The 25,252-nt window shown below is 48.4% G+C and overlaps 2 protein-coding genes across 3 annotated transcripts in view; one reads left to right on the top strand and one right to left on the bottom strand.

Moving 5' to 3' along the window:
• Positions 1 to 7,995, bottom strand: part of SUFU (SUFU negative regulator of hedgehog signaling) — an 83,137-nt gene extending 75,142 nt beyond the window's left edge. For both annotated transcript variants that reach the window (XM_041415524.1, XM_041415525.1), the window contains exons 1-2: positions 7,697 to 7,995; positions 1,925 to 2,059 (exon numbers count right to left, since the gene is read on the bottom strand). In XM_041415524.1, coding sequence (XP_041271458.1) covers positions 1,925 to 2,059; positions 7,697 to 7,878 — 317 coding nt within the window. In that variant the 5' untranslated portion in view covers positions 7,879 to 7,995. The remainder of the gene's footprint in view (positions 1 to 1,924; positions 2,060 to 7,696) is intronic.
• A 1,811-nt stretch (positions 7,996 to 9,806) lies between these two features.
• Positions 9,807 to 24,761, top strand: ACTR1A (actin related protein 1A). The gene is made up of 11 exons (XM_041415284.1): positions 9,807 to 9,954; positions 15,647 to 15,711; positions 16,618 to 16,693; positions 17,424 to 17,549; positions 18,334 to 18,458; positions 18,761 to 18,977; positions 19,869 to 19,961; positions 20,687 to 20,861; positions 21,714 to 21,775; positions 22,150 to 22,190; positions 22,577 to 24,761. The coding sequence occupies exons 1-11, from the start codon at positions 9,907 to 9,909 to the stop codon at positions 22,677 to 22,679; spliced, it is 1,131 nt and encodes a 376-aa protein (XP_041271218.1). The 5' UTR covers positions 9,807 to 9,906; the 3' UTR covers positions 22,680 to 24,761.
• The last annotated feature ends 491 nt before the right edge of the window (positions 24,762 to 25,252 follow it).

The raw sequence follows: 25,252 nt of genomic DNA, 5'->3' as shown, positions 1-25,252 counted from the left end.
TACAAACCCTTTCCTATCTCCAGAGGTCAGGGCAATTGACCAGAGTGCCACACTGGTTTTAAATGAAATACACCAAAGATTTAAACAACAGCCCTGCAACCCCATGCTCCTGCCAACCATTCTACAGCACACCTCACCTGGGACAGCAGAATTCCAAAGCCTTTCAAGAAGAGAGACATATTTTCTTAAATAAAGCATTTTTAAATTCCCTGTCAGAGAACAAGAACCTCCTGAGTGCATAGGAAAATCCACCACATTCCTACAGTGTGCACCCAGGGCTGGGTTGGTGACGTGCAATTCCAACAGCCATCAAATTTCCAAAGCAGTTTTAGCAAACAGCAATTGCTCTTGGAAGTGAGAACTGTTGGTGAGTGCTCAGCTCCTTTGAAAATCTTCTCTCATCCAGTCTACAGTGCTCACATACTACCTGGTAACTTCAGTGTTTAGGAGATGTGTAGGTATTGACAGTTCTATCACATGCATAATTGTATATTAAGACTTTTGGTCACAAGATAGAACCAATCTACTCAACAGGACAAATACTATTAAGCTTTGTAGCTCCAAGAATGAGGCCAAATTAAAGGTGACAGACTGCAGACAGCTGAACATCTCAGGGCAAGTGACACAAGGACACAGTGCTGTGGAGCTGGGGACGCTGTTCCAGCCACACAGAGACAAGGGAAACACACCTGATCTATGAACAAAAGCACCATGTGAATGCCTACATGTTCACACTAAGATCTCTTGGGAGGGAAGGAAGCCTTAAGCTTCATTTCTTTCACTTGCCCTACTTTTCCTCTGCCCCGGCAACTATTGATTGGGATTTGTTGTTAATGGTTGCTTAAATGTCCCAGGCAGATCTCTGTGACATTAGGGTCCTGCATAAACTCCAGAAAACACTCTGTTTTCTGAAAAGCAGTTCTGTAATCACAAAAACAAGGAGGAAAAAAAACAGGAGAAACTGCCTTGAGGAATGGTTAAAGTTAAAGAAACTGCCCAACAGCTGCTGTTGCAAGAAAAGCACTTTGATGGAAAAAAACCTGGTGGCTGAATCTTAACCAAGACAAACAAAAGGAGGAAACCTTGTGTGAACAAACTGGAGCCTTTGCTGCACCATTCATCAAGGACATTTATCCTGCAACCATAAGACAGTGCAAAGATAGTTTCGGTAAACAGCGACAGCAGAAACATTGGGCCATTTCTGGCTGGTTAAAAGGCCATGTTCACAGCCCCAAAATCAGGATGGCTTGGCTACTGCTACTCACTTAACTGGAGTTAAGGAGTAAGGTCAGCTAATGAAAGACAAGAATAGGGTTAGCTCATGCTGCCTGCTTGGTCTAATCCAAAGTTCCTGCTAGAACCATTCATACCAACAACCTAAGTTAATAATTTAATTACTGGAGAAAAAACAGTCAAACAATTAGAGTTTTAGGCTTCTGTTACACAAATTGGCACTTTATACTGTAGCCACCGGAGTGGCAGTCTGCTGACAGTAACACTGCTGTGCCAGCAACAGCAAAAATGCCCTTACAGCAGTTTTCCAGAGGAAGGCATTTAACATGCACAGGGAGGGGTCAGGATTTCAGTGTACGACCATAACAGATTACAGAGTGTGAAAAACACAACAAGAACAGACAGTTAAAAGAAAATTTCCCAACAAGTTAAAACAAATTTAAACAAAACCCCACTCAACTTGACACTGAAAGGAAATACACTGCATTCAAAGCCTGCAGAGGGGAACATAGAATGCGTTCTACATGCAAGAACAGGCATACGTCATCTTTTTTGAGACCAGGGCTAGGGTGTTCTCAACAGAAAACCAGCTGTTCAAATAATATGAGCAGCAGGACTGGGTTTTACCTACACACCCCCAAAATGCAACACAAAAGTCAACACACAGCTACAGAGCCTAAATGACACTTACTCGTGTACTCTGTTGTCTCCATACAAGTCACTTAACCCAAAGCTGACGTAGTGCCAGTGCTCAGGAACATTCAGTGCTGGATTTCCCAGGTTTCTGTACATGCTAACATAGTCCAGAGGGTCAGGTCCTCCCAACCTGCATAAAAACCAGAAAAATTCTTATGTAAGTTAGTTCACTCAAGAAAAAGGATAAGTGGGTAAGGCTCCCCAGGTGCTAGAAGAGGTTGTACAAAGACCTGGTTTAAAACAAAAATTAGAACATTTAAATTACCTCTTAAAAAAAAAAAAAAAAAAAAAAGGAAAAAGGTTAGGTTAAATCCAGAAAGCTTTGAGCATAGGAAGACAAAGTACATGTGTTCAACATGCTAAAAATGTTTTTAATGTTAAAGCATAAAAACCTCCGGAAAATCATATTAAAGCTTTCACAAAACACAGAGAAAATTGAAAAACTGTACTAGTAAAAGAGCAATGGCTGTATCTGCATTGCAAACTCTTAATTCAGTCCAGAGGCACATACTTCAAAAAAAGTGATGCTATTCCAAGCAGATTTTGAAATTACATTTTCAGGAGACCAATCCATACTTCTGAACAGAAACAAAATAGTTCAAACAGTGGAGGAGAAAAACATTGATTAAGTAAAACTAGCAGCAAAATTTCTAAAAATACGCTACTTGCATTAACCAAGAATAAATAAAAAGTACCACTGTACCCTCTGCATCAGCATTAGAATGGCTTCCTTAAAAGAACATAATTCAGAAGTTAAGGCAGGTTATACTACACAGCAACCACCAAAGTCTGCAGCCACCCTTCCTGCTACAAGGCACAGGGAATTGAGGCTGTGTGCCAGCAGAGAGCAGAACACATCCTCCTGCCACTCGCGTCACCTCTGTCAGAGCAAAGACAGGACAACTCCCTGCTGAAGGAAGGAACATGCTGGACTGTTTTGCTGTTTGCCTTGTCAATCACAAAACACCTACTACAAGCAGTTATGGCACAGCTGAGCAGCTGTTTAACCATTTTGTGCCTACAACACACTGTGTCTTCAAGCAAAACTCCCAGCTGCTCCAAACAAGAAAATCCAAACTCACACGACTCCATTCACTGGAACAAATGATTCTACACATCAATCCCTCTCATGTCTGTTGTCTGTTTAGACCCTGACACAATCATCTGCAGGTTGCAGGGCATGGCTGTGTTTCCTTCACTTGTCCTGAGGGTTTGTATATCATGATATGCAGTCTCCATGGCTGGACAGATGGATCCAGCCCTAGCGACAGTGAGACACTATTTTATATCCTCTGCCCACCTCCTGTTGCCCAAACTTATCAAGTCTGTACAAAACAGCTCATCAGCTTGGTGCATTAAAAGGCCTCTCCACAGGTGTGCTGTGCTGCCTTGATCCTACTGCCACTGGCGAAAAAACAGAGCAGTTGTCTGACATGACTGACTTTATGCAGGACAGCTTCCCCCTCCTAAGTCATATAAGGCCATCGTGGTGACTGAGACCAGGTACAGTTTCTCCAGCAGGTCAGTCAAGGATGCAGCCCAGGATACTGGGGCAGGACAGAGGGGATGAGCAGCTCACCCCCAGTAGTGGCACAGGTGTCCATTGTCAAAGGCTACATCAGAACAAGGCAGCCCCCTCGTATGACAAGTGGATCTTCATGGCATAAAAGGCAGATTGGTGAGCAAACACAGGAAAATGTGTCAGACCCCAGGATGGAGCTGAGTCTGATCTTTAGCAGACACCTGAAAAAACCTGTCTTCAAAATCTAGCAATGGTTTGAAACACTTGGGGGAAAAAAAACAAGTCTCCTCTGACAACCTTTTCTCACCTGTTCCCTTTCACTGGCATCAGGTCACACTGGAGGCTGAGGTCTCTACCAGAAACACCCATCCAGGTGGCTCTGTTCAGAGCACAGCACCTGTGTCCTGGCCAGTGCTCAGCCCCACAGGGATCCAGGATGGAAGCAATTCCAGCCAGGATGGTCACTTACCCTTGAGGAGTGGCAGTGACCAGCAGCAGCCACACACAATTATTACTGGACTGGGAGGACTCTGGAGTGAGAGAGGTTCATGCACTGACCAGCGTGAGAGGTGAGTCAGCGGTCAGAGCAGCTGTGTGGGCTTTGCAGTGAAGGGAACACTGCTAAGCAACCAGCATCTTCTACATAAAGAAAACCTGCTTCCAAACTGGGCTTAGTACCACTTTAAAAGTCAAACAATCAATGCTGGAACACGGCTGACACAGGCACTCTGACACTGACAACACACAAGAGAAACCTCTACACTGCCCTTTTCGGGACAGGAACTATTCCATGGGTACACGCTTTTCCCTAGGGCTACTCAAACATACTTGTCAGGTCTGATGCAGATGGCAAGTCCTGCCTAGGACAGCCCCAGGCAAGGCAGACATCTCTCTCCCTCACTCCTGCCAGCAATCCTGTCTCCAAAGGCCAAACTTCTCAGGAGACCTACAGCACCACACCACCAAGAGGTGGCCACAGCAATTGGCACCAGGTGGCCTGGTGGAGCAGAGCTCAGTCCTGCCCAGAGTTCACTACCCACTGGTTCATATGTTGCTTAATGATCCAGTCACACCATCTTTACTCGCTGAGAAATGGAGTATGCTTGGAAGAGATGCAGACTAAAAGCCTGCAGCAGTGACTAATTAAATATGTGTTGAAAAACACATATCCAAGCCATACACCTATCCCAAAACCACCGCAACTACACAAGCATCCAGCACGAGCTTTAAGCCAGCTACCTGCAGCACACAGCCACGGCAGTAACAGTAACACAGCCACGGCAATAACGCTCCCCAAAGGTTAGTCAGCACAGATATTCATCCAGTTTCGGTGGCAGGTTTCACCGCTCTGTGTCGGCGCTGCTGTGGTGCATCCTGCTCCCGCCCACGGCGGCCGCGGCAGGGCTCGACCTTGTATCACAATCTACATATCAGTACATGCACTCACACAAAGAGCTGGAAGCGTTGGAGGATTTTATTAGGAAGAGCCCAACTTCAAAGCCAGAGGTACAGTACAAATTTGTTACATTCTCTATTCATGGAGCTCATTCAGGAGCAGGAAGGGTTGCCTCAGGGGAAACCCTGTAAAATTTGCATCTGCACCAAGAGTCTTCTTTTGACTGATGTTAAGAGCGCTCTGAAGTTTGTGTGGAAGGAGAAACGCGAAAGAAGAGCGGAAAGAGACCCACAATGGAAAGACATTGGAAAACTCCTAATTCATTCACCCTGAAAAGTCCTTAGTCTATTGTCTGTAGTCACTTCCCAGCAGCTGCCAATAAGATTGCTCTTCACAGCTACCTTCTGACAACCCTTCAGAAGTAGTCTGTGATTCCCAAAAGGCTGCAGACCACAGCTTACTGCACAGGTTTTTGAGAATATGGCCTAAATTTAAGACAGGTGATAAAAACCCAGTAGTCAAGCCCAAATTATGCTTATTTCAAAACCTATCACAAAAAAACTAATTTTATTTTTTCACCAGCAGTTCCATGCAACAAGATATTTCAATTTGAGATATTCTACTATATTTTATAATAAAAGTGGATACCAGATACCAATATCCAACTCCATCTTGCTGAATGGCCTTCACAAAAACAGACAGAAACTCTTAGTTCTGATTGGATCCCACGCTCTCTCCCAAGATATGCAAATAGCATTTTAAAAGACTAGTTCCATTAAATAATCCACATGGTTAAATCCCTTTATGCAACAGGCATGGAGTTCTGCAGATTGTCCAACGTTACAGACTTAGGATCTGCTCTGATCTGCAAACCAAAGACTACAACTTCAGCTCCCTGAACAAAAAAAACCAAATTGCTGTTAACCGTAGAGAAACTGATACATATAATTACAAGCTGATTAGTGTTACAATATTTCTCCTAAGGCAGGCAACTTCATTCAGCCATTTCCTCTTCTAATCTAAACCAGCTAATAGCTGGCAGCCCAGGCAGAGTAGGACAAATTAGCAGAGAGTGTTGTGGCAGGAGTCGTTCTACCAGACTTAACAAAACCAAGCTCCAAGTTTCACCCAACAACAGGAGAAAAAGAACTTGTGGCATCCATGGAGGCTGTACCTCACACAAGCATTTCCTGCACAGGACAGCAGTAGGAAGATCACCTCTACAACAGAAGCTCTCACTGCTGGCCGAGCTAACAGCCAGAGGAACCCCAAAGTGGAAAAGAGCAGGATAAACAGGCCTTCACATTACTTCTTGCAACCTGCCATCATTGCCATCAGCAATTCTTTCAGTGTTTGAGCTCCAGCTGCAGCGAAACCCTAGTCAATCCCTTAAGCAAAAAGCTTTCTTCCCAAAAAAGGGTCTTTGCCATTCTTCACTACAGACCTAAATTCCCCTCAACCTCCACAAATCTTATGCCAATATAGTCAGTATGCTTTAAGCTGTTGGTAGAAAAGAAGTGCTAATGTGACTGGAAACGCTTCATGAGTATCCAAGATTACACACAGGCGTAAAAAAAAGACTGATCAGACCACCACCAAAGTACTGATATGCACACATGACCAAGAAACGATTTACATTTTGAGGTCTCAGATTTGCAACATCTCATCTCAGCCCACTGTGTCATTTTAATACAATACGCCCCTAGGCAATAAGGGCTAACAGACAAACTTCTTGCTAGAATCACTTAAAAACAACACTTCTGTGGACAACAACAGCAGTAGCTTTGTCCGTCAGAGCAGCACACAGGGAGGATGTTATTTTGCTGTTGCTCAGGACTAATTAGATAAAGACATACAGCTTGAAATGAGCAGTAAATAAAGAAGTTGAGCATTTATTAGTTTTTTTCAAGTGCTGAGATAGGGACTGGCCAATGTCACATAAAGCAAACATTCAGGGGTGAATTGATCATGTTCCTTAGCCCCAGAAGAGGGGGCTGAGCAGCTAAGCGATAGCAAAAAGCAAAAGGAACTCTTCTTCACACGGGATTAGATGCTAGACACTTATCTTGATAGCTAAACATCCAAGAACTTCCTTCATGCCACTCTCCCACATAAACAACTGCTGTTCCCGGTGTCAGACACTGTGTCAGCAGAGACACTGAACAGCAGATCCACAGTCTGTGATAACACACGGCTACGTAAGGCCAAGAGGAGCTGGCACTGCCCGTGGGCTTTACGGGAACACCCGGCATGTGTCCGGCCCGCAGGCTGCCACAGCGGGCTCACTCCGCCACACTCCAGCCCCAGCTCCCGGCCAGAAGACCAGGGGGAAACTCCAGAGCCTCACCTTCTGTGGGAACACCTCCACTGAGTAGCACGCTCTCCCTTTTCATAAGATCTGCCCCAGCTGGGGCTTTGGTCAGCAACCCCTCACTCAGGGGTCCTCCAAGTCACCCCAGAAACCCCAGTGCACCTTCCTGTCTTCAGTGCACACCTCTCCAGACCCTTCTCCTATTGCCAGCACATTCTCCCCAGGAGCCCCTTCCAAACACACGCCCTAGGCAACCAACCGCACTCCCAATCCCTCCATCCCCAGACCCGCTGCCTGTACCCAAAACTCTGGCATCTCACCCCTAGAACAGGAGGCAGCCCCCAGTCCCTCTCCCCTTGCTGCAACCCTCCCCAGCCGCTCAGCGCACCCCGTGCAGCGTCCCCAGCCCCAGCGCTTCTCCCGAACCTCTCCCACTCCCACTACTCCTCCCAAACCCTCTCCTATCCCACACAAGGCGCCGGCCCCACGGCTCCCCCCAGCTCCACGCAAGACCCCGGCCCCATCCAGGCCGCCTCACCAGTACTTGAGGATGGCGGTGACCTGGAGCGGGTTGGGCTGGTCGGGATAGAGGCGGCGGCACTCGCCGTAGATACCGTGCAGCCCCGGCGGGAACAGCGACGGGAAGGACCCAGACCCGGACCCCGAGCCGGACCCCGGCCCGCCCGCGGAGGGCCCCCCGCCCGGCCGCACGCCCTCCATGTCCCGGAGGCGGCTGGTCCCGGCCCGTCCCAGGTGGTGCCGAACCCGCTCCGCTCCCGCCAGGCGCTCCCGGCCCGGCCCGGCCCGGCCCAAGCGGCTGCGTGGGGCCGCGGCAGGAGGGGCGGGGCCTACTGCCGGGCGGCGTGATTGACAGACCATCTCCACCAATGGCGGCGCCGCGCGGGGCTCCGCGAGGAGAAGGTGGGGCCCCGCTGCAAGGGCGGCGTGAGTGACAGCACAGCCTGACCAATGGAAGCCCGCGGCCCGGAGGGCGGCCGCGCCTCTGCCCCCGCCCCTCGCTGCGCTGCGGGCGCGCCCCCTAGCGGCGGCGAGGGGTGGGGCGATGGCCGCGCGAGGCGGTGGCGGGAACGCGGAGCGGGGCCGGGGCCGCGGGCGGGCCCGGGGACACCGCGGCGGGCCCGCTCTGCCTCTACACCCCCGCAGCGCCCGAGGCACCTGCACTCCCCCCTGTGTCGGCAGCGCCCTGGCAGGCAGCTGGAAGCTGCCGACGGGTGAAGTTTGGCGGCTCGGACCGCGGGTTGTGACTTGCGCGCGAAGCACGCCGAGGATCTGGCTCGTTGCTGAGCCGCAGCTGTGCAGAGCCAGGTGTCTTCATGTGCGTGGGGTGTGCACAACAGTCCTACACGGCCCTGCTAGAGCAGGGTCCTGCTTGTTCATCAGCAAATAGGGAAAAAAATGAGCTATGGAGTGTTAGTCGGCAAATGGAAAAAAATGAGCTGTAAAGTGCTCAGCGGAGAGGGTGGACGCACATGCATTTCTTAGTTAGGTGAGAGTTTATTCTAAAAACGTTGACGACTCCATTTGGCAGAGCACACATGGTCAAGAAGCTGACAGCCTCTCGGCCAAGTGACAATCCCCTGATAAAGGAGGTGAGCAGTTGGTGTCCTCACTTCCCACAGTGAAAAATATTTCACTTGTCCCGTTACCATGATACTACTTTTTCTGACGTCTGCCCGAGTAGTCAGCTACAGTCAGCTGAGAAGGTGAATGTAACAGAGTATGTATGAAAGGCTGTGCTGGCTCCATACACCGATAATGAGAGTCTCCTGGCATTCACTGAAGTGATACAACACTGGCCTTCATTTAAACCCCTCAATCCTGTACAAAAACTACCTCTCTTAGACTAGGTGAATGGGGAAGGTTGCTGAAGGTAAACATTTGGGATGAAACTTATCTACTGGGGCTAAAGGCAGGAACTACAGGAGAAAAGTCCATGTCTGCAGGAGAGACGTGGGACAAGAGAGATAAGTCAAGCCTTCAGGTGTGCTCAGTGGCATGGAAATCCCTTTTACTTAATTTCAAGACCCAGAGTTTCAGTCATTGATTATTCCAAGTGCTTTTAGAATACTTAGTCAGTGGAAAATGTGTTTATTGTTCGATACCGATATGTTATTGATGTGCATTCTTTATACTGACACCTCTTTTGTGGTTCTTGTGCCTCAAAAATGGAGAGAAACTGGTATTTCATGGGAGGAACAGGTGTGTTATGATCAGTAGTTCGTAAGGATGATCACATGAAATTATGGGACAATAAAACACTTTCCTTAGCCATAGATCCCCACTACAGAAGTTGATGGGATCACTTTTTCTCCTTTCCTATTAGAAAAAATTAGGCGTGAGGAATCTATTAAGCGTAAGCCAGCCAGTTGCGATGCAGCGTTTTTGGTGGAAATACCCAGCTATCTCCCGGACCGCAACATCCCCCGCTTTCTCGGCCGTGGATGTGTCCGCAGGATTCCCTTTTCCGCACTCCGCCTCCCAGCACGCCCCGCTCCCACGCCGGCCTACACTTCCCAGCATGCCCCGCCCCCGGCCTACAGCTCCCGGCATGCCCCGCTCCAGGGGCGCCTCCCCGCTTGACTCTGCGCAGCGTCGGACTACAGCTCCCGGCAGGCGCCGCGGCGGCAGGAATACATCACCCAGGCGGCGCCGCGTCGCCTCTCCGCGCATGCGCCGCCGAGGGCTGGGCTGTTGCTCCCTCACGGGCGGCTGCGGCGGGTCCTCGCCATGGAGTCCTACGATGTGATAGCGAACCAGCCCGTCGTGATAGACAACGTGAGTGCGGGCGGCCGCGCGTCCCGGGAGCGGGGAGGGCCCGCAATCCCTTTGTCATCGGGGCGGCCGCGCCCCGCCCGCCGCCGCCCCCCCACCTCGGCCGGCTCGGCCGCCGCCTCCGGCCCTCTCACGGCGCCATACGGCGTCCTCGGGGGGCGGGGCCGCTGCTCCTCGGCGAGTCGCGATTGGCTGGGGCGGCTGGCAGTCACCCGCGGCGGGGCCGCTGCCCCGCGCTGGGGGGCGCAGCCCTCGCCGCCGCCGAGTTGCCGCTGGTTGGGAGGGGCGGCGCGCCCCCATTGGCTGAGACAGCTGTCAGTCAGCCGGACAGCCCGCTGCTACCTGCCGAAGCGGGGCGGGACTGTCGGCAGAGCACCTGCGCTCATTGGCAGTTGGCGCTGTCAGTCAGGCGGGGCTTCCCCGGCCCCGCCCCACCCCTCTTTGTGCCGGGGGGACAATGGGGGTGCTGGGCCAGGCCATGGCCACGCTCCCAGCGAGCTGCGGGGCAGGCCTTGGCCAGAGTTCCAGCGTGCTCCTGGCAGGCCGTGGTTGGACCCCCAGCGAGCTCTGGGGGTGCTGGCGCCTCCCTAGGCCCATGCAGGACATGGAGCCCTCCAGCCAGGCACCCCTCGCAGGCCCAGCGAGAGGGAAGCTTTGACCTCTTGTACTGCCCCTCCCAAGTGCATCCAGCACAGTGGTCACAACAAGGCAGTGCCGTTCCCAAGGCATGGATTCCCATGCCTTGGAAAGCCACTGCTGACGGATCTGTGCCCAGGGTTGCATCAGCATAGTGTTGCAGATGGCTGCTCCAGTGTGCTGATGCTGCTCATTAGCACAAAGCAGACCTTCAGTCTGTGTGTGAATTGCTCTGAGGGAGATGAATGGCAGTGATTCCCTGCCTCTTTGAGGTATTTCTGGGTCCAGTTCTGGTTTGCCCCATCCATGCTGCCCTCCCAGGAGGAAGGACCATCCAGGAAGGAATGGGAGGGCGTGTATTGGACAGAGCCTCCTTCAGTGTACTGAGTCACAAACCCGTGCTCCTCCCTTCTGACCTCTATCGCCAGTGATTGAGATTCTGTTCTTTTGAAGGGTCAGTACTGTGCTCCATTCTTCTTCCACATGCTTAATTTCTCCTGATTTTTTTTTTTTTTTTTGCCATATGAAGCAGGTTTTCTGGCCTGGCTCTTCTCGACCTATTGCATTAGCTTTACATAAAGTGAATGATTGTAGGTCTTCTCAGATGAAGGTGGTTATTCTTCTGACTTTTTCTTTATTACGGATCCCAAATTCCTCTCTACAGTTCCTCTGATACAGTTCTGGCTTTGTTTATTTCCCTTGAATCTTACAGCAGAGGGATTTGGGTTAGGCATTGAAGGAAAGATTTAATAGGAAATGAGAGTAAGCAGTAAAATTGAATGTGTTGAGAAAAACATGTATCTTCTCTACTGAAGGTGTTAAAAATGCACTAGGCTGATTGTTTTTAGGAATGCTTGTATCAGCACTGATCCTGCTGCGTTGTCGAGTGATTAGCTAAACATTAAAGTTATCTCTAGATGTTGTGGCTCTGTGAGGATCACTTTGTTGAGCTATTAACGTAGTAGCAGCCTATATTTAATTTCAGCGTGTCCTTTTGTTATTTAGTGCCGTGATTGCTGCCCCTGCCTCAGACCTGAAGAAGGGTTTATGTGGCAGCAGCTGATTCTCTGTCTTTTTTCATTTTATCAGCTGGTCTTACCAAAGCTGATTCTTGTTCTTGCTTCTCCGATAAACGAGCTTGTCCCCTTCCCCTCCCTGTACAAGAAGTAGAACGGAGCAGTTGTTGTAGCATCTGCCTGGAACGCTGGCAGGCTGTGGGCCAAGGAGACTCGTGGTGACACTGCATTTTTGCTACTCTTTGGAGTTCAGGCAGGATGGGAAGTGGAGCTGCACAGAGGAGGTGCCTCTCTTCCCACTGCTGTTCTGTTACTGCTTTTCTGCAAGAACTGCAGGCACCTTTTGAAGGCTGAATGTTATCCTGTCTCACATGTGCCTGTGTGTGGGAAGGGGGAAGTGAGATACTGAGCTGGTGAGAGCCAGACCCCTCCAGTCCCAGCCCTGCACTGAAATCTCAGTGTGTTCCAAAAGGACATGAAGTTCTGTAGCTAAAAAATTAACAGAGAGGTTTTTTTCTCTTACCACACGTTGCTCTTAGCTGTATGTTTTCAGCAGGGAGAGCTTTGTAATGTACAGTGGGAGGTTGGAGCTGTACCTCAGCACAACTTTATACTCTCCATTGCCTAATTTTTAAGAGCTGTATTCCCATCTGCAGTCCAGCAAGCTCTCTCTGAATGGTCTGGGAGCCCTGCTGAAATAAGGCACATGTCAGTAGTCCACCTGTGGCCTAAGTCAGTGCAAATTCCTTGACCTCCATGGAACATGGAATTATCTCGTTTGCCTTGTAGTCTAAGTGGTGGTATTTAATGCAGCTGAGCTGTCAGCAAGGGCTGTTGTGTCTTTGGTTTGTTCTTGATCTTCTAAATTCTGTATCAAATAGAACAGTTTTACAACAACATGAAATGTGCACTCTCCATAGAAAGTGCCACACGGAAGATTGATTGGTGATTTCCATTTAAATTTGAGTCCTAAATGCATCAAGATTAATGAATCCATAACCAACTGGCTACAGAGCTAGTAGATGAGGTATGCTAAGGGATGAGCTCAGTTCCTTCAAGACACTCACAATAATTTTTAATGAATTTATCTTCCTTGACCTTTACATTTTACATGTAGTTTTTCTTCTTTTATTCTTTTGTTCAGATTAAAATTTAAAAAGAAATAAAATAAACTGCTGCCAGATAAAATGGAATGAAAACCCAGTCAGGATAGTTACTGGTGGAAGAATATAAATTTTTCAATTTTTTTAGTTTTAATCAATCAGAGTTTGTAACAGAAGAGAAGATGCATGTATTTTTGCTTACTTGAAACAAAGATTGAAAAAACAGGTCTTTAAACCTTCTGAATCAGAGTTATTTCAAAATGTAAACATTTTCCTCTCATTGCATAGGAATCTCAAACTGGTCTATAATAAACAGATTTACTCAGTGTGCACATTTCTTCAAAGAAGTGAAATGTTTTCAAGAAAAATTGAATAGGTCAGAACGTGCAGTCAGGTCTTTGTAGTGCAGAAATATCAAACAGCTGTTTTGGTTTATTCCCAGGCACTTGGAAGCACAGTTGTGTTGAAGCCCCATCCCACCAGCACATTCAAAGCAGTCATTTTTCTTTGACTCCAACTTGGAGTTCTGAACTCCCAACACATTTGGTTAACTTTGAACTTCAGTATGTAAATCTTAAAATACATAACTTGCTGGGAATCTCACCAGGACACACTGGGCAATTTTTGGCCTGACATAAGGAAGTTTTAATCTCTAAGTTAAAATAGGAGCATCATTGTTCTCCTGAAACCAGTTCCCCGCAGCAGAATGTGCTACCAACAAGATCACTCATTATCCTGAGCAAAATATTCACTTAGTGCAATACTCTAATGTGGTTACATTATGTTGCTGCATTTCATTCAATTATTTTTCTGCAAGACTTGCCACAGGATTGTATTCTTTCCCAGGTAGAGAGTTGTTTAAGAAAAATCAGAATAGTGGTTTTGGTTTGTTCCTTGTTTCACTTTGAAGGGAATAGCCAGAAGAGAGTCTGTCTCAAGGAAAGTTTTTTTAACACTTCACCCACCACTTTGTCACACTGATATCAGTTAGTGCAGACCTTGGGATGCAACTGGAGCTGAGTCCCTCGTGTGGAAAGGAAGTATTTAGTCCTGCCCAGTTGGCAGCTTGGGTGTGCTCCTGGAGCCAGCCTGGCTGCAGGTGTTTATCAGCAGACAAGGATCCAAGCAATCTGCCTTTCATATGCTTTATAAATAGCTGTGTCTGGTTTGCACAGTATTCCTGACACTCCTCTCCTACAGATGTGTCCTGGCAAATCTGACTCTGGTGTTTAGAGACAGGAGTGTCCCTGCTCTGGTGGCAGAGTGCACATACCCTGTGCAGAGCCTGACATCCCTGCTGGAACTGCTGGTGGAAGTAGCTTGGCAGTAAAGCGCTGGACTGTGAACGGGAGAGGCTGGGCCGCCCCACGTTCCTTCCTGCTGAGCCTGCTCTGGCTGGTAACCTCTGGCACCGGGAAGGCAGCTCGGAAACCACTGCAGCCAGGGCTTGCCTGGCAGAGCCCTGAGCAACTCATCTGGCCCCAGCCTCGAAGCAGAAGTGGTGATGCTGACCCATGAGAGGTGGTGAGAAATGGAAAGCTATGGAAGAGCTTGTTGCTACTCACTTTAAAATGTGATGGGGTAGCCAGAATATCTTTTTGGCCTCCAAAGTAGAGCATTCCTACTGCAGGGCTGTTGAGAGTGAACAGGCACTTCACAGGTCACAGCTTTCAGTGCAAGCACACACACACTTTGTTCCCACCATGGGGCTGTGCATTCCTACTGCAGGGCTGTTGAGAGTGAACAGGCACTTCACAGGTCACGGCTTTCAGTGCAAGCACACACACTGTTCCCACCATGGGGCTGAGCAGAACTGCTCCTCTTTCTGCAGAAGAGCTTGCGCCCATGGTAGGCCGGGATTACCGGTGAAACGGCTTATCTGAGGAGATCCTATGAAAATCCGCTCCACAGCAAAACTTGGGTGTTCCTGCAAGCTGCTCATTGTTTCAAGATGTCATTCCCTTGTGTAGGGAGAGGAAATGGAGGAGGGGAAGAAGTCAGCACAGATCCAAGTTGATGATGGTGTTCCCAGGATGCTTCTGGACAGGGAATGAGAGCTGTGGGGCCAGATGCCCAGCGCTGACTCCCTGCCAGGGCCTTGCTGTGGCTGGTTTTACCCGCTCTGTGTTTGCTGCTTGGAATATTGCAGAAGGCTCTTTGGATCTGTGCCTTCCTGACTGCCATCTCTCATCTCTGCTTTGGCTCTTCTGAACGAGCTCTGTCCCGTCAGCTGTGCTTCCTGCCCCCAGCCTTTCCCCTTGCAGTGTAGCCGGCACCTTTGTCCTTTCACAGCCACAGTCTGGGTTGGTTTCCAGTCTCTCTTCTGACCACACTTCTGCCTCCTTAGCATTAGCTAGTTCATCCACCATCTGATCATCTTTTCCCCATTTCTTCTTCAGTCTGTTTCTCGCAATTCTTTGCTACTTCCTTCTCTGACTTTATCTGCCCTCCCTCCATCCTTTCCAAATCTCCTTCGAGAGGCCTGTAGCCTTCATTCCTCCAGTGCCTCCTGAAGCTGGCGAGTTCAGTTATTCTTGCTGGGCTTTCTGGAGTGTTCTCCTCCCCACAGAGGTTATCTAATATTGACAGACACCTGTGGAGTGTGGATTTAGGCTCCTGCAGCCCTCACAGTAATCCTGGCTAGAAAAATACTCATCAGTACAGGGCAGTGTTTGTTTGAGTGTGTGCAGAACAGTACCAGGGTACATGGTTGTACCCTGTGAGATGTGTCAGTGCCAGAGAGGGTGCCAGTCGCTCCCTCCAACAGCCAAGCTGGCGCTTCCCATCTCCAAGCAGCCTGGAGAGTCAGTCCCTGGGGAGCTTTTTTCCTAGTAGGAAGGAGCGGATCTGGCAGTCCTGATGTACTTTGCTACTCCTCTGAAACTTGTGAAGCTGATGGAACGAGCGATAAGCTCACGTGTTTGTCTCTTGCTTCCACAGGGCTCGGGTGTGATTAAAGCAGGTTTTGCGGGGGATCAAATACCAAAATACTGCTTTCCTAACTAGTAAGTATTCTGCTGGTCTTGGTAACTTCTTAGTGCTGTGAACCAATCCTTTGATTTGTAGAGGGGAAGAATTGCCCGGTTTTATGAATGAAAAAACGCCCCTTTTCTGCCTGCTGCAAAGAAGCATCTGGGAGATGTGCTCCTGGTTAAATGTGAGATGTGCTCCACTGTTAAATATTTTGAGATTTTTGGGGACACACACGTATTGTAAAAGATGGCATCACTTTGTCAGGCTCAACGCACAACCAAAGCTGTAGGATCCTTTAATCTGCACGCATGAGGAAAAGGACATGGGAAAAAGTAAAATTTGGGATAAGAAGTGTGAAGACCTCTGTATTTTTTCAGTGTGTGGTATGTTGTCTTGATTGCTGCCAGACTTTTTTGTAAGTTTTCTAAGAGTTTTGCCAGGATGAAGACTTCTGGAACAGGAACTCTGAATAGTCACTGGCTTTTATTTTCAATATGGTGGAGTTTTAGTGAGTAGTTTTGTGTTCTGAGCAATATGTTCTGTGTGGGATGGTGGGGTATGGGACACAAATGTCTAATCTGAGAAGTCTGCCTGAGGTCAGGCAGTACATGTGGATCGAACACCTCAGACAATTGCTCAGTCTAGCCATGTTCATGCCAGGCACTGTTAAAACAGGTGAGTCTTGAATAATCAGTGAGAATATGGCCAGACTCAGCTGGTTTATGTCCAGCCAGTTCAGAACTGTCTACAGTGTGTCCCCTTCACCTCTGATTTCTGAGATTAGCTCAGAGCAAACCTGGGTCTCTCTGCACCTGGTAGCACCCCAGACTCACCCACTGAGAAAGTTCTGTTTAGGACAAAGAGAAACACAAAGTATGCAATCCTTGGGTCCATCTGAGCTCTTTGTAGAAGCATTTACTCTGTTGTCTCTGTTCTAGTGTGGGCAGACCAAAGCATGTTCGTGTTATGGCTGGCGCTTTAGAAGGGGACATTTTCATTGGTCCAAAGGCAGAGGTAAGAACACCTGTACACTGCACTTGTCCATATATCTCAGTGTGCTGCTGTCAGAAGGGGATGTGGCAGCTGAGCTGTGGTTCTTTGGTATCGTGTAGGTCCGAAGAGTAGAACAGATTGTCACTTGAATGTTTGTCCAAGGTGGAGTGTGAAGCTTAATTAAATTCTTGTCCCAATCTGCTGACCACAGACCTAGTACCCAAGGCCTTCGATATCTCTCTTTTCCTTTTAGGCTACCACTAGCTCTATATGGTTACATACTTTTGACTGGGAACTTTAGAAATGGACCCTACTCAACTGCTGTGTATCTTCCTGCCCTCTCTCTCCACAGTCCTGCTTATGTCAGCATGTAGTCAGTTGTGTGGTCACATTTCTTGTGAGCCCTTCAAACTGCATTCCTCAGTAGCATCCTATTATGTTTTATATCATGGCTGATCTGGTAGTACAAAGATACCATATGATAGGTGTCTGTGTGCTGACTTTAAAAGTATTGTGATGGAATATGCTCTGCAAATGTCATATGTAGACATTCCTACTTGGTATGAAAAGGCCTTGTCTAGTCTTGGCTTCTCTGGGAGAGATGTTTGTGATGAATGTTGAGGTTTTGCCCTGTATGCTATAGATAAATTATCTTTTAGTGGGATCTAAACTGAAGGTGAGTCTGACAGTAAGTCACAGTGCTCCGAAGTGTGGTTGTTGGAACGCTCTCTTGTTCTTCCTGTTTGCTCAGGAGCACAGAGGTCTTCTTGCGATCCGATACCCGATGGAGCATGGCATAGTGAAGGACTGGAATGACATGGAGCGCATCTGGCAGTACGTTTATTCTAAAGACCAGCTCCAGACTTTCTCAGAAGAGGTGAGAGACCACATTAGGTAAAGGCACAGGCATCATTCAGTGCATGTGTAACACAAGGAGCCTTGGAACTTGGAAGGATTTGGGACTTTTCCTTTGGCCTTCTTTCTGAATGTGTGTCTGCTGCTAAATTAGGTTCTTTCATCTCTCAGGAGATACTGCCCAAGAAGTGTCCAAGCAGAATTCTTCTCCAGATCTGATGGTCTGGCCTGACTGAAAATCTGCCTTTCACGTTTGCTATTCACACTCTCTCTAATGATTCTTCTCTAGGCCAAGTGTTTCTGACTTTTCCTGTTCTGCCTGTACATCAGGCTTATCCACTCAGCAGTGACGTGATTTGAAGTGAGGAAGGAGAAAACCACAGTCCTGTGGTCTGGAAGAATCAGACCAAAAAACTATTAAATGTCTGAGAGCAATCTAAGCTGTGGAGTAGGAATATTTCTGTCTGCCTGTGCTAAAAGACCATATGCCTTCACCCTTTCTTAGGGTGTGTATTTTGGCTAATCTGACTGATTTTTTGTCACTGAGAATCATCTTACTTGTCCTTCATGGGTCACGGTTACAGAGTACATTTCCTAACACTTCATAACTAGACCAGACTAGACCCTGCTGGTCTTCCAACCTAATAGAAATTATTCAGTCTAATACAGCTCAGCTGAAATTACTCCTTTGTACCTGCCCTCTTGCATCAGTGGTTCCTAAAGTGAATAAATAAGCAGAAGCATTTAGGAACACACCCGTCCTGCCTCCTGATCACTGCAGCACAGCTCCTTCTTCTCTTTCCCAGCATCCTGTGCTCCTGACAGAAGCACCCCTAAACCCACGCAAGAACAGAGAGCGTGCTGCTGAGGTGTTTTTTGAGACCTTCAATGTGCCAGCACTATTCATCTCCATGCAAGCTGTGCTTAGCCTGTAAGTGTCTTTCATCTTTAATTTTGTTTGTGGAATGTTGCCATGAAATCCATTCTACAAAAAAAACCCGTGGAAGACCTCAGTGATGCCTTCCCCCCTTTTCATGCAAGAACTGAAACTCAGTTTGTGTAATAAAGAGTTTACAGGAAATGTTCTGAACTGCAAACAGAACTTGAGTTTTGAGGAGTTTTTAGGCTCTGTTTGTGTGAAGTCTCTGCTTCCTGCGTTGAGTGTGAATGTGCTGCTTGCCTGGGCTCACTTTGAGTCGCTTGTTCTGACTTGAGCCTTTGTCCCTTCGGTAGCTACGCGACCGGCAGGACCACGGGAGTGGTGCTGGACTCTGGGGATGGCGTCACCCACGCGGTTCCCATCTATGAAGGCTTTGCCATGCCTCACTCCATCATGCGGATCGACATCGCTGGCCGGGATGTCTCCCGCTTCCTGCGTCTCTATCTCCGGAAAGAAGGCTATGACTTCCACACAACCTCTGAGTTTGAGATTGTCAAGACCATCAAGGAGGTGATGCCCTGCCTTGTTTCTGTGTTTGTCCAAGAGGGGGTTTCTTCTCAAGGGAAGTTGTGACTTGTGAAATCTGGTGGGAAGTTCCAGCTTACGTAGCTCTGCACCTAAATCCATTATCTACGTTAGGGAGTCCAGGGCCACTAAGATGATTAAAGGACTCTTATATGTGGAAAGGCAGGGAGAGCTTGGACTGTTGACCCATAAGAAATGTATGGGGAGAGTCTTGTTGATGTATATAAATGTCTGAAGGGAGGGTGCAGAGAAAACAGAGCCAGACTAATTTCAGTGATGCCCAGGACAAGATGCACAAACTGAAGCACAGGAGGTTCTGGCTGAACATAAGCTTCCTTTAGCACGAGGCAAACTGCTGGCACAGTTTGTCTAGAGAATTGTGGAGTCTCCATCCTTGTTAATATCACCTGGATGTGGTCCTGAACAGCCTGCTTTAGGGCACCCTGTGTGGACAAGATGACCTCCAGAGTTCATTGGCAACCTCAGCTGTCCCATATTCTGAGAGAGTTATAGTCAAAATCACATTAATCCCTGTTGAGAGGCTGTTAACATGGAGGTGAAGATGGGCTGGTGGTTCAGAGTCAGTTTTGCATTTACCTGTGCTGCAGTTTTTCAGGGTCTGATGATAGCTTTCAGTAGTGTTTGTTTCCCTTCATGGAGTAAAATTCACGGCAGCTAGGGATCACAAGTGGGATATTGCAAGGTAGTTTACCTGCTGTGAGCCTTAAAGGTCTTTTCTCTAGCACATAATACTGTTGAAATCAGTCTCCCCAAAGGGATACATGGATTTTAATTATTTGTGAGAAAAACATTTTTTAAGAGGCATTTGGGTTTACCCATCTCATTTCCCTCTCCCTGACTCTGTTTCCTCTCCAGCGTGCCTGCTACCTGTCAATAAATCCCCAGAAGGATGAGACTCTGGAAACTGAGAAGGCTCAGTACTACCTGCCAGATGGAAGCACTATTGAGGTTTGTAAGGACCACTCCTGGAGAATTCCTCATGTGAGGCACAGGGTTTCCAGAAAAGCTCCCCAGTGATGGGAAATTTCATGCGGTGTTAGGTGGGAGGGGATAATTTTAAAAGACTATAACTCATCCTAGGCTGCTGACTGGGCACTAGAATTTTTCAGGAAAGAAAGCTTTACTAGAAACCTCAATTTGTGCAAAAGTCCTTGGTAAGGATGCAGGATAACAATGGGGATTCAGAGCTGTTTGAGAGCAGGCTCTGATCTGACAAATTTTATGCAGATCAAGTATAGAGTGTGGGTGGGTGTCAGCTCACTAAATCCATCAGTGGTTTTATATGTGCTTTTTGTCATGCCTAGAATTGTCTCCTGTGCATTAACAGTTGATTTGAAGAGTTAGGAATACTCCTTAGAAGACTGAGCCCACTATAGAATGGTTGAAAGAGAGGAAATACAGGTTTTACCTCCAGTACCAGGGCTGGATTTGCTCCCTTTATGCCAGACCTGCTGTATGGGGCTGAGCAAGTTTCTTCATCTCTCTCATCTGCAAATGGGAAATGGTGCCCTTTGTAGTCCAAACTGGCATTCACTTGGGATCTAGTGATGCAGCATGAGTGTCCAGGAAGTTTCATGACTTTGAAGCTTCACCTAAGAAAGGCAGGCACATCTGTAGGTAGTGAACAAAGCCACACTGTTCTCTTCCCTCTGTCCTGATTTCTGCTCTTGCAGATTGGCCCTGCCCGTTTCCGAGCCCCAGAGCTCCTGTTCCGGCCGGACCTGATAGGGGAGGAATGTGAAGGACTTCACGAAGTGCTCGTTTTTGCCATTCAAAAGTCAGACATGGATCTGAGGCGAACGCTGTTCTCCAACATTGTGCTGTCTGGAGGCTCCACGCTTTTCAAAGGTTTCTGCCTCTCCTTTTTCAGTTGCTGTGACATACCTGATCTCTTGCTTCTTTCTCACGTGAAACTGGGAAGATAACCCAGATCACCTAGTTTGTCCTCTGGGGTGAAGGTAAATTCTGCTCTATCAGGGCATTTACTTCCTGATTTTCTGAGTCCTAGTCATATCCTGCTGGGTATGCAGGACACCTGCCCTCATACATCACTTTCTGGGCTTGGAGGGCTTTTACTGTTTTCCTCCAATCAATGCCTGCGGAAGGACAGAATAGCTGTGTTCATTCCTGCTGCTGTAGCTCACAATAACTGAAACAAGATTCTAAAAAGGACTCTTCCATCTTCTAAGGTTTCTTTCAGTCTCTGATATGTGAGAGTTCAGTGGTCCTAGTCCTGCATGAGTATCAGCTCTGTGCAGAAAGGTTTCAGCCCCGCCATCCCTTCAGGGCTCAGTTGGTACTTGTTGACTTAAAGATACCCTTTGCCAGAACCCCTGGGTCTGTTACCCACTGGTTGACATCTCCAAGTAGATCCTGGTCTTCCCATTCAAGCCACTGTACAAATGGGCTAGCCACAGGAAGAATGCCTAGAGAAGGAGGAGGTCCTAGCTAAAAACCTTGCTTGCTTGACTCAGGGTTGCTGCTTAGGAAAAGAGCCCATTGTGCCAGTGTTTCAGCTCTCAGTGAGACAGAGTCCTGTTATGTCATTGTCTGTGTTCTGTGCCTCCCCAGACTGGACCCTCTGTAAGATGTGGAATGGGATATTTGAGTAGGACTGCATAGGCCATGTCCACATTGTTAGTGGATGGAGCTTGGGATTTTGCTGAGGTGCTCATGCTACATGTTTTCTGTATTGTGTAGGCTTTGGTGACAGGCTGTTGAGCGAAGTGAAGAAACTAGCCCCGAAGGACGTCAAAATAAGGGTAAGAGCCATCTCTTTTGTGTTTGTCACTTACCAAGTGTGTTGGTCTGTGACCTTGAAAGAACGTTGCTCAGACTGCAGCTGCCATTTACTTCAAATCAGAAATGCCTTTCCTGAGACACTCACATGCCCAATAGCATTTGCTGTTGTGATGAAAATCAGTCTGGTTTCATCACTGAGAAGGTGACTCCTCTGGCATGACCCCTGTCCAGGGTTCTGGACCAGAGTGGCAATTTTGTGGGGACTGCCAGGTGTCTTTCTGTTGGGAGAGATCACATCTGTGTCAGGTGCTAGCTAGAGTGAAGTGTGGGCAGTGTGCTAGGAGGAGCAGACTGCAGCTTGGGAAGGTACAGACTGATTCTCTCTTTCTTCCAGATATCGGCTCCTCAGGAGAGATTGTATTCCACGTGGATTGGGTATGTATGTGCTGTACAGCAACACATTTTGCTGTGGGATTGGGCTGGGAAGGCACAACTCAGTAGCTCTCATGTTGTTATCCCAACTGGTGCTGTGTGTCAGGGGGGTTGTGTTGCTCAGCTGGGCAATGCTTGGTGTGTTCTTGAAGCAGCAGTCACCAGGTCGTGTGGGAGGGGGCAGGTGGTGCCAGGCTCTGTAGCACTGGCACATTTGGGGATACTGGGAGAGGGAGTGACTGTCCAGAGAGTGTATGTGTTGTGTAACTGAGCTTAGGCACCTTTCTGTCACGGGGAATGTCAGGATAGAAACAGCCCATCTCTGCAGAGATACTATGAGAGCGCCCCTGCATTTTCCTTTAACCCGTAACATACCTGTCTTTCCATAGTGGCTCTATCCTGGCCTCTCTGGACACCTTTAAGAAAATGTGGGTTTCGAAAAAGGAATATGAAGAAGATGGAGCTCGTGCCATCCACCGAAAAACCTTCTAGCCCTGGGACCTGTCCTCAGTCTCCTCCGAAGACTCACTTAAACTCGCTTTTCTGAGTCCGAGTGTCTGAGAGCTGCCTGTGTGTGTGTGTGTGCGCCAGCATGCCCCGATGTCACTGAGCAAAGACGACAGCAGCAGGAGGGTTGTATTAGTACTACTAACTTCTGTTTTGTTTTGGTTTGTTTTTTTTATTGGAAAGGAGAAAATACCAATCTGCATTTCTCCAGAATGGCCCATTCCTTTTTCATTTCAGTTCCTTATTTTCTGTATCACAGTCACATCTGTCATTGTAAAACAAATAAGCAAAAACAAAGGGAACAGCTTGTAGAAACTGCCTGGCAAGCCAGAAGGGAGCCAACCACTGCAGACTGCTCGTGCAGGCTTTAGTCAGCCTGACTGCAATACCTGGATGGTCTGGAAACATAGCTGAGGCCCCATAGCTACTTCCTTCTTCAGCGGTGTCTTCACCATCAGTAAGTTTTTGAAGTTGTTTTTAATACATTTTTTTATTAAGAGAAAGCACATTCTCAACAGTTAAGTCCGTTTGCCCCCACTGTTTTGGTGTATGAGTATGTGTTTGAGTGTGTAACTTAGCCTGATGTGGGGTCTGCACCACAGCTGGAGAAGTTGGCGATAGGACTTAGTTTGTATTGCATGGAGTAGAACAAAGCAAATCTAATCAGCTGTCATTGTACTAGACGGTTATTCTCTCGTACCTTGTTTTAAATACCTTTTCTCCTCTGGAAGCAAGTACCCCGGAATGGGCATGAAGGCACTTGTGTGTTCCCCCTCAACCTGCCAAGATTTACAGTGCTGACTTCTCGTGTTCTTTGTAAGAGTCGAGGCTGTTTCCCTCCTTCCTGCCATGTCAGGGCAAAGGGAGCATGTATTCACAGCCAGGCATAACTCTTGTGTACTTTATCCATTCTGGGGCAAAATAATAATTGGGAAGGTGCATTGTAATGTAAGAATTGTTTTATTTATTGAAATGTCTGAGGATCTCTCAAATACTGACCACAGCACCTGGGATTTATGCTTTGGGTCTTCTTTGTGTTGCTGGTGCCCAGCTGCCCGCTGCCCGCTGCTCGCACTGCGCACAGCACCCACGCTTAGCGGAAAGGCCAGCCCTGCACCACCCCCGGTCCCTGCTCCGCGGGGACTCGCTGGGCACTGGGAATGCACCAGGGGAGAGGACAGTAAAGCGCTGGGAGGCCGGTGTGAGTGGCACGTGTGTGAGCAGGAAGTTGTCCTGCTGGCCGTGTTCACTGCACTGCAGTGCCTTTCTGCTCACCTGGTGGCTGCTTTGCTTGTACTGCTCTAACAGCCCTGGGCAGCCTGCAGACCTGCTTGTGTTGGGGCATGCCACTGTTCCGGTTTTACTTGTGCATTATTCGGTGCTCTCTTTTTTTCCCATTAGTTTTCTGCAGAACATGGCAGTAGCGATGGAGCTGGATTTGGTGGCAGTTCCTCCGTTTCTCTCTTTTCTGTTCTTTGCCACACATCACCTTAGGGTGCAGAGCTGGGGTGCAGAGCTGGGGTAAGAGCTGGAGGATTGCCACAGAGGTGAGGGAAAGGCCAGTGCACTGCCCCGCTGAGACAAAAGTAAGCAGCAGCCAGTTGCCACTGCAGGAACCACATTCTTGGGGCTCACCCATGGGTTTGGAGAGGCTGTAGGCAGGTGGGTAGGGTGGTCTCTCCCAGCTGAGGTTAGGCTGCTTGTTCCCCTCGCCCCATTGGAGCAGACTGTTTTTTAAGCAAGAACCTGTCAGAAAAGAGCCATCAATGCTCAGCCTTCTGCTGGAAACTGGTTGTGTTCTTGCTGACTTGCTGCAGCACACAGAGGGGAATTCCAGCAATTCCTCTCAGTTCCATTACTGTGTGCCCCAGGCAGTGCTCTCCATGCCCCCAGCCCCTCCGCTGGCCTTGCAGCAGCAGTGCTCATTTTGTAACCTGTAGTGACTGGGCAGGATGGTGCTGTCTCCAATCTAGCGTTTGTTTGGTCTGCCTGTTCCCTCGCACACTGTCCAAACCATGTTGCCTGGTGGTGCCCAGCATACTTAAATAAAGTCATTCATATACAACACTCGAGCCTCCTGGCCTCCTCTGCCCACATTTCCAATTTTAAGGAGGTAACTTGTGTTCTCTTGCCTGTGCAGAATTGTTGCTGGCCAGACTGCAAGGAGACACCATCGTTGGTCCAGGATTGCATTCCTGGTATGGCTTTTGTGGGAGGAGATTCCTGAGCTGCAGCCATGGTGTCCACATCTTCTCTCCTTTACATGTGTTATCCCCGAGTCTTCTGTCACTGCAGACACATGAAAGGGTGGAAGAGGGCAGCCTGGGCTGAGGAAGGGTGGTGCCGCTGCTGTTGTGTGGCTGGTGCCAACCCAGGTGTTTGCAGAGAGAGCAGTGAGTCAAGTTGTTCTCACAGGGAAGGTGGCACAAGTGCCCAGTGGTATGACTGTCACATTTTGTCCCCAGCACCCACTGGTGTAGGAACAGGCCCTAACTCTGGGCCTTCCAAAGCAGCAGGGGTAAGTGATGCCTCCCTTCAAAGGCAGGTGAGCCCCTCTG

This window comes from Onychostruthus taczanowskii, unplaced genomic scaffold (genome assembly GCF_017590055.1).
Source record: "Onychostruthus taczanowskii isolate IOZ18803 unplaced genomic scaffold, ASM1759005v1 scaffold5, whole genome shotgun sequence".
Taxonomy (NCBI): Eukaryota; Metazoa; Chordata; class Aves; order Passeriformes; family Passeridae; genus Onychostruthus; species Onychostruthus taczanowskii.
The sequence above is the reverse complement of the archived record's forward strand: the minus strand, read 5'-3'. Positions and strand labels throughout refer to the sequence as shown.

Excerpts from the sequence above, each read along its gene's own strand:
- ACTR1A (XM_041415284.1), top strand. The coding sequence starts at position 9,907 with ATGGAGTCCTACGATGTGATAGCGAACCAGCCCGTCGTGATAGACAAC. Across the intron at positions 18,459-18,760 it reads ATGCAAGCTGTGCTTAGCCT|CTACGCGACCGGCAGGACCA; the intron begins GTAAGTGTCTTT and ends TCCCTTCGGTAG. Across the intron at positions 22,191-22,576 it reads TTGTATTCCACGTGGATTGG|TGGCTCTATCCTGGCCTCTC; the intron begins GTATGTATGTGC and ends GTCTTTCCATAG.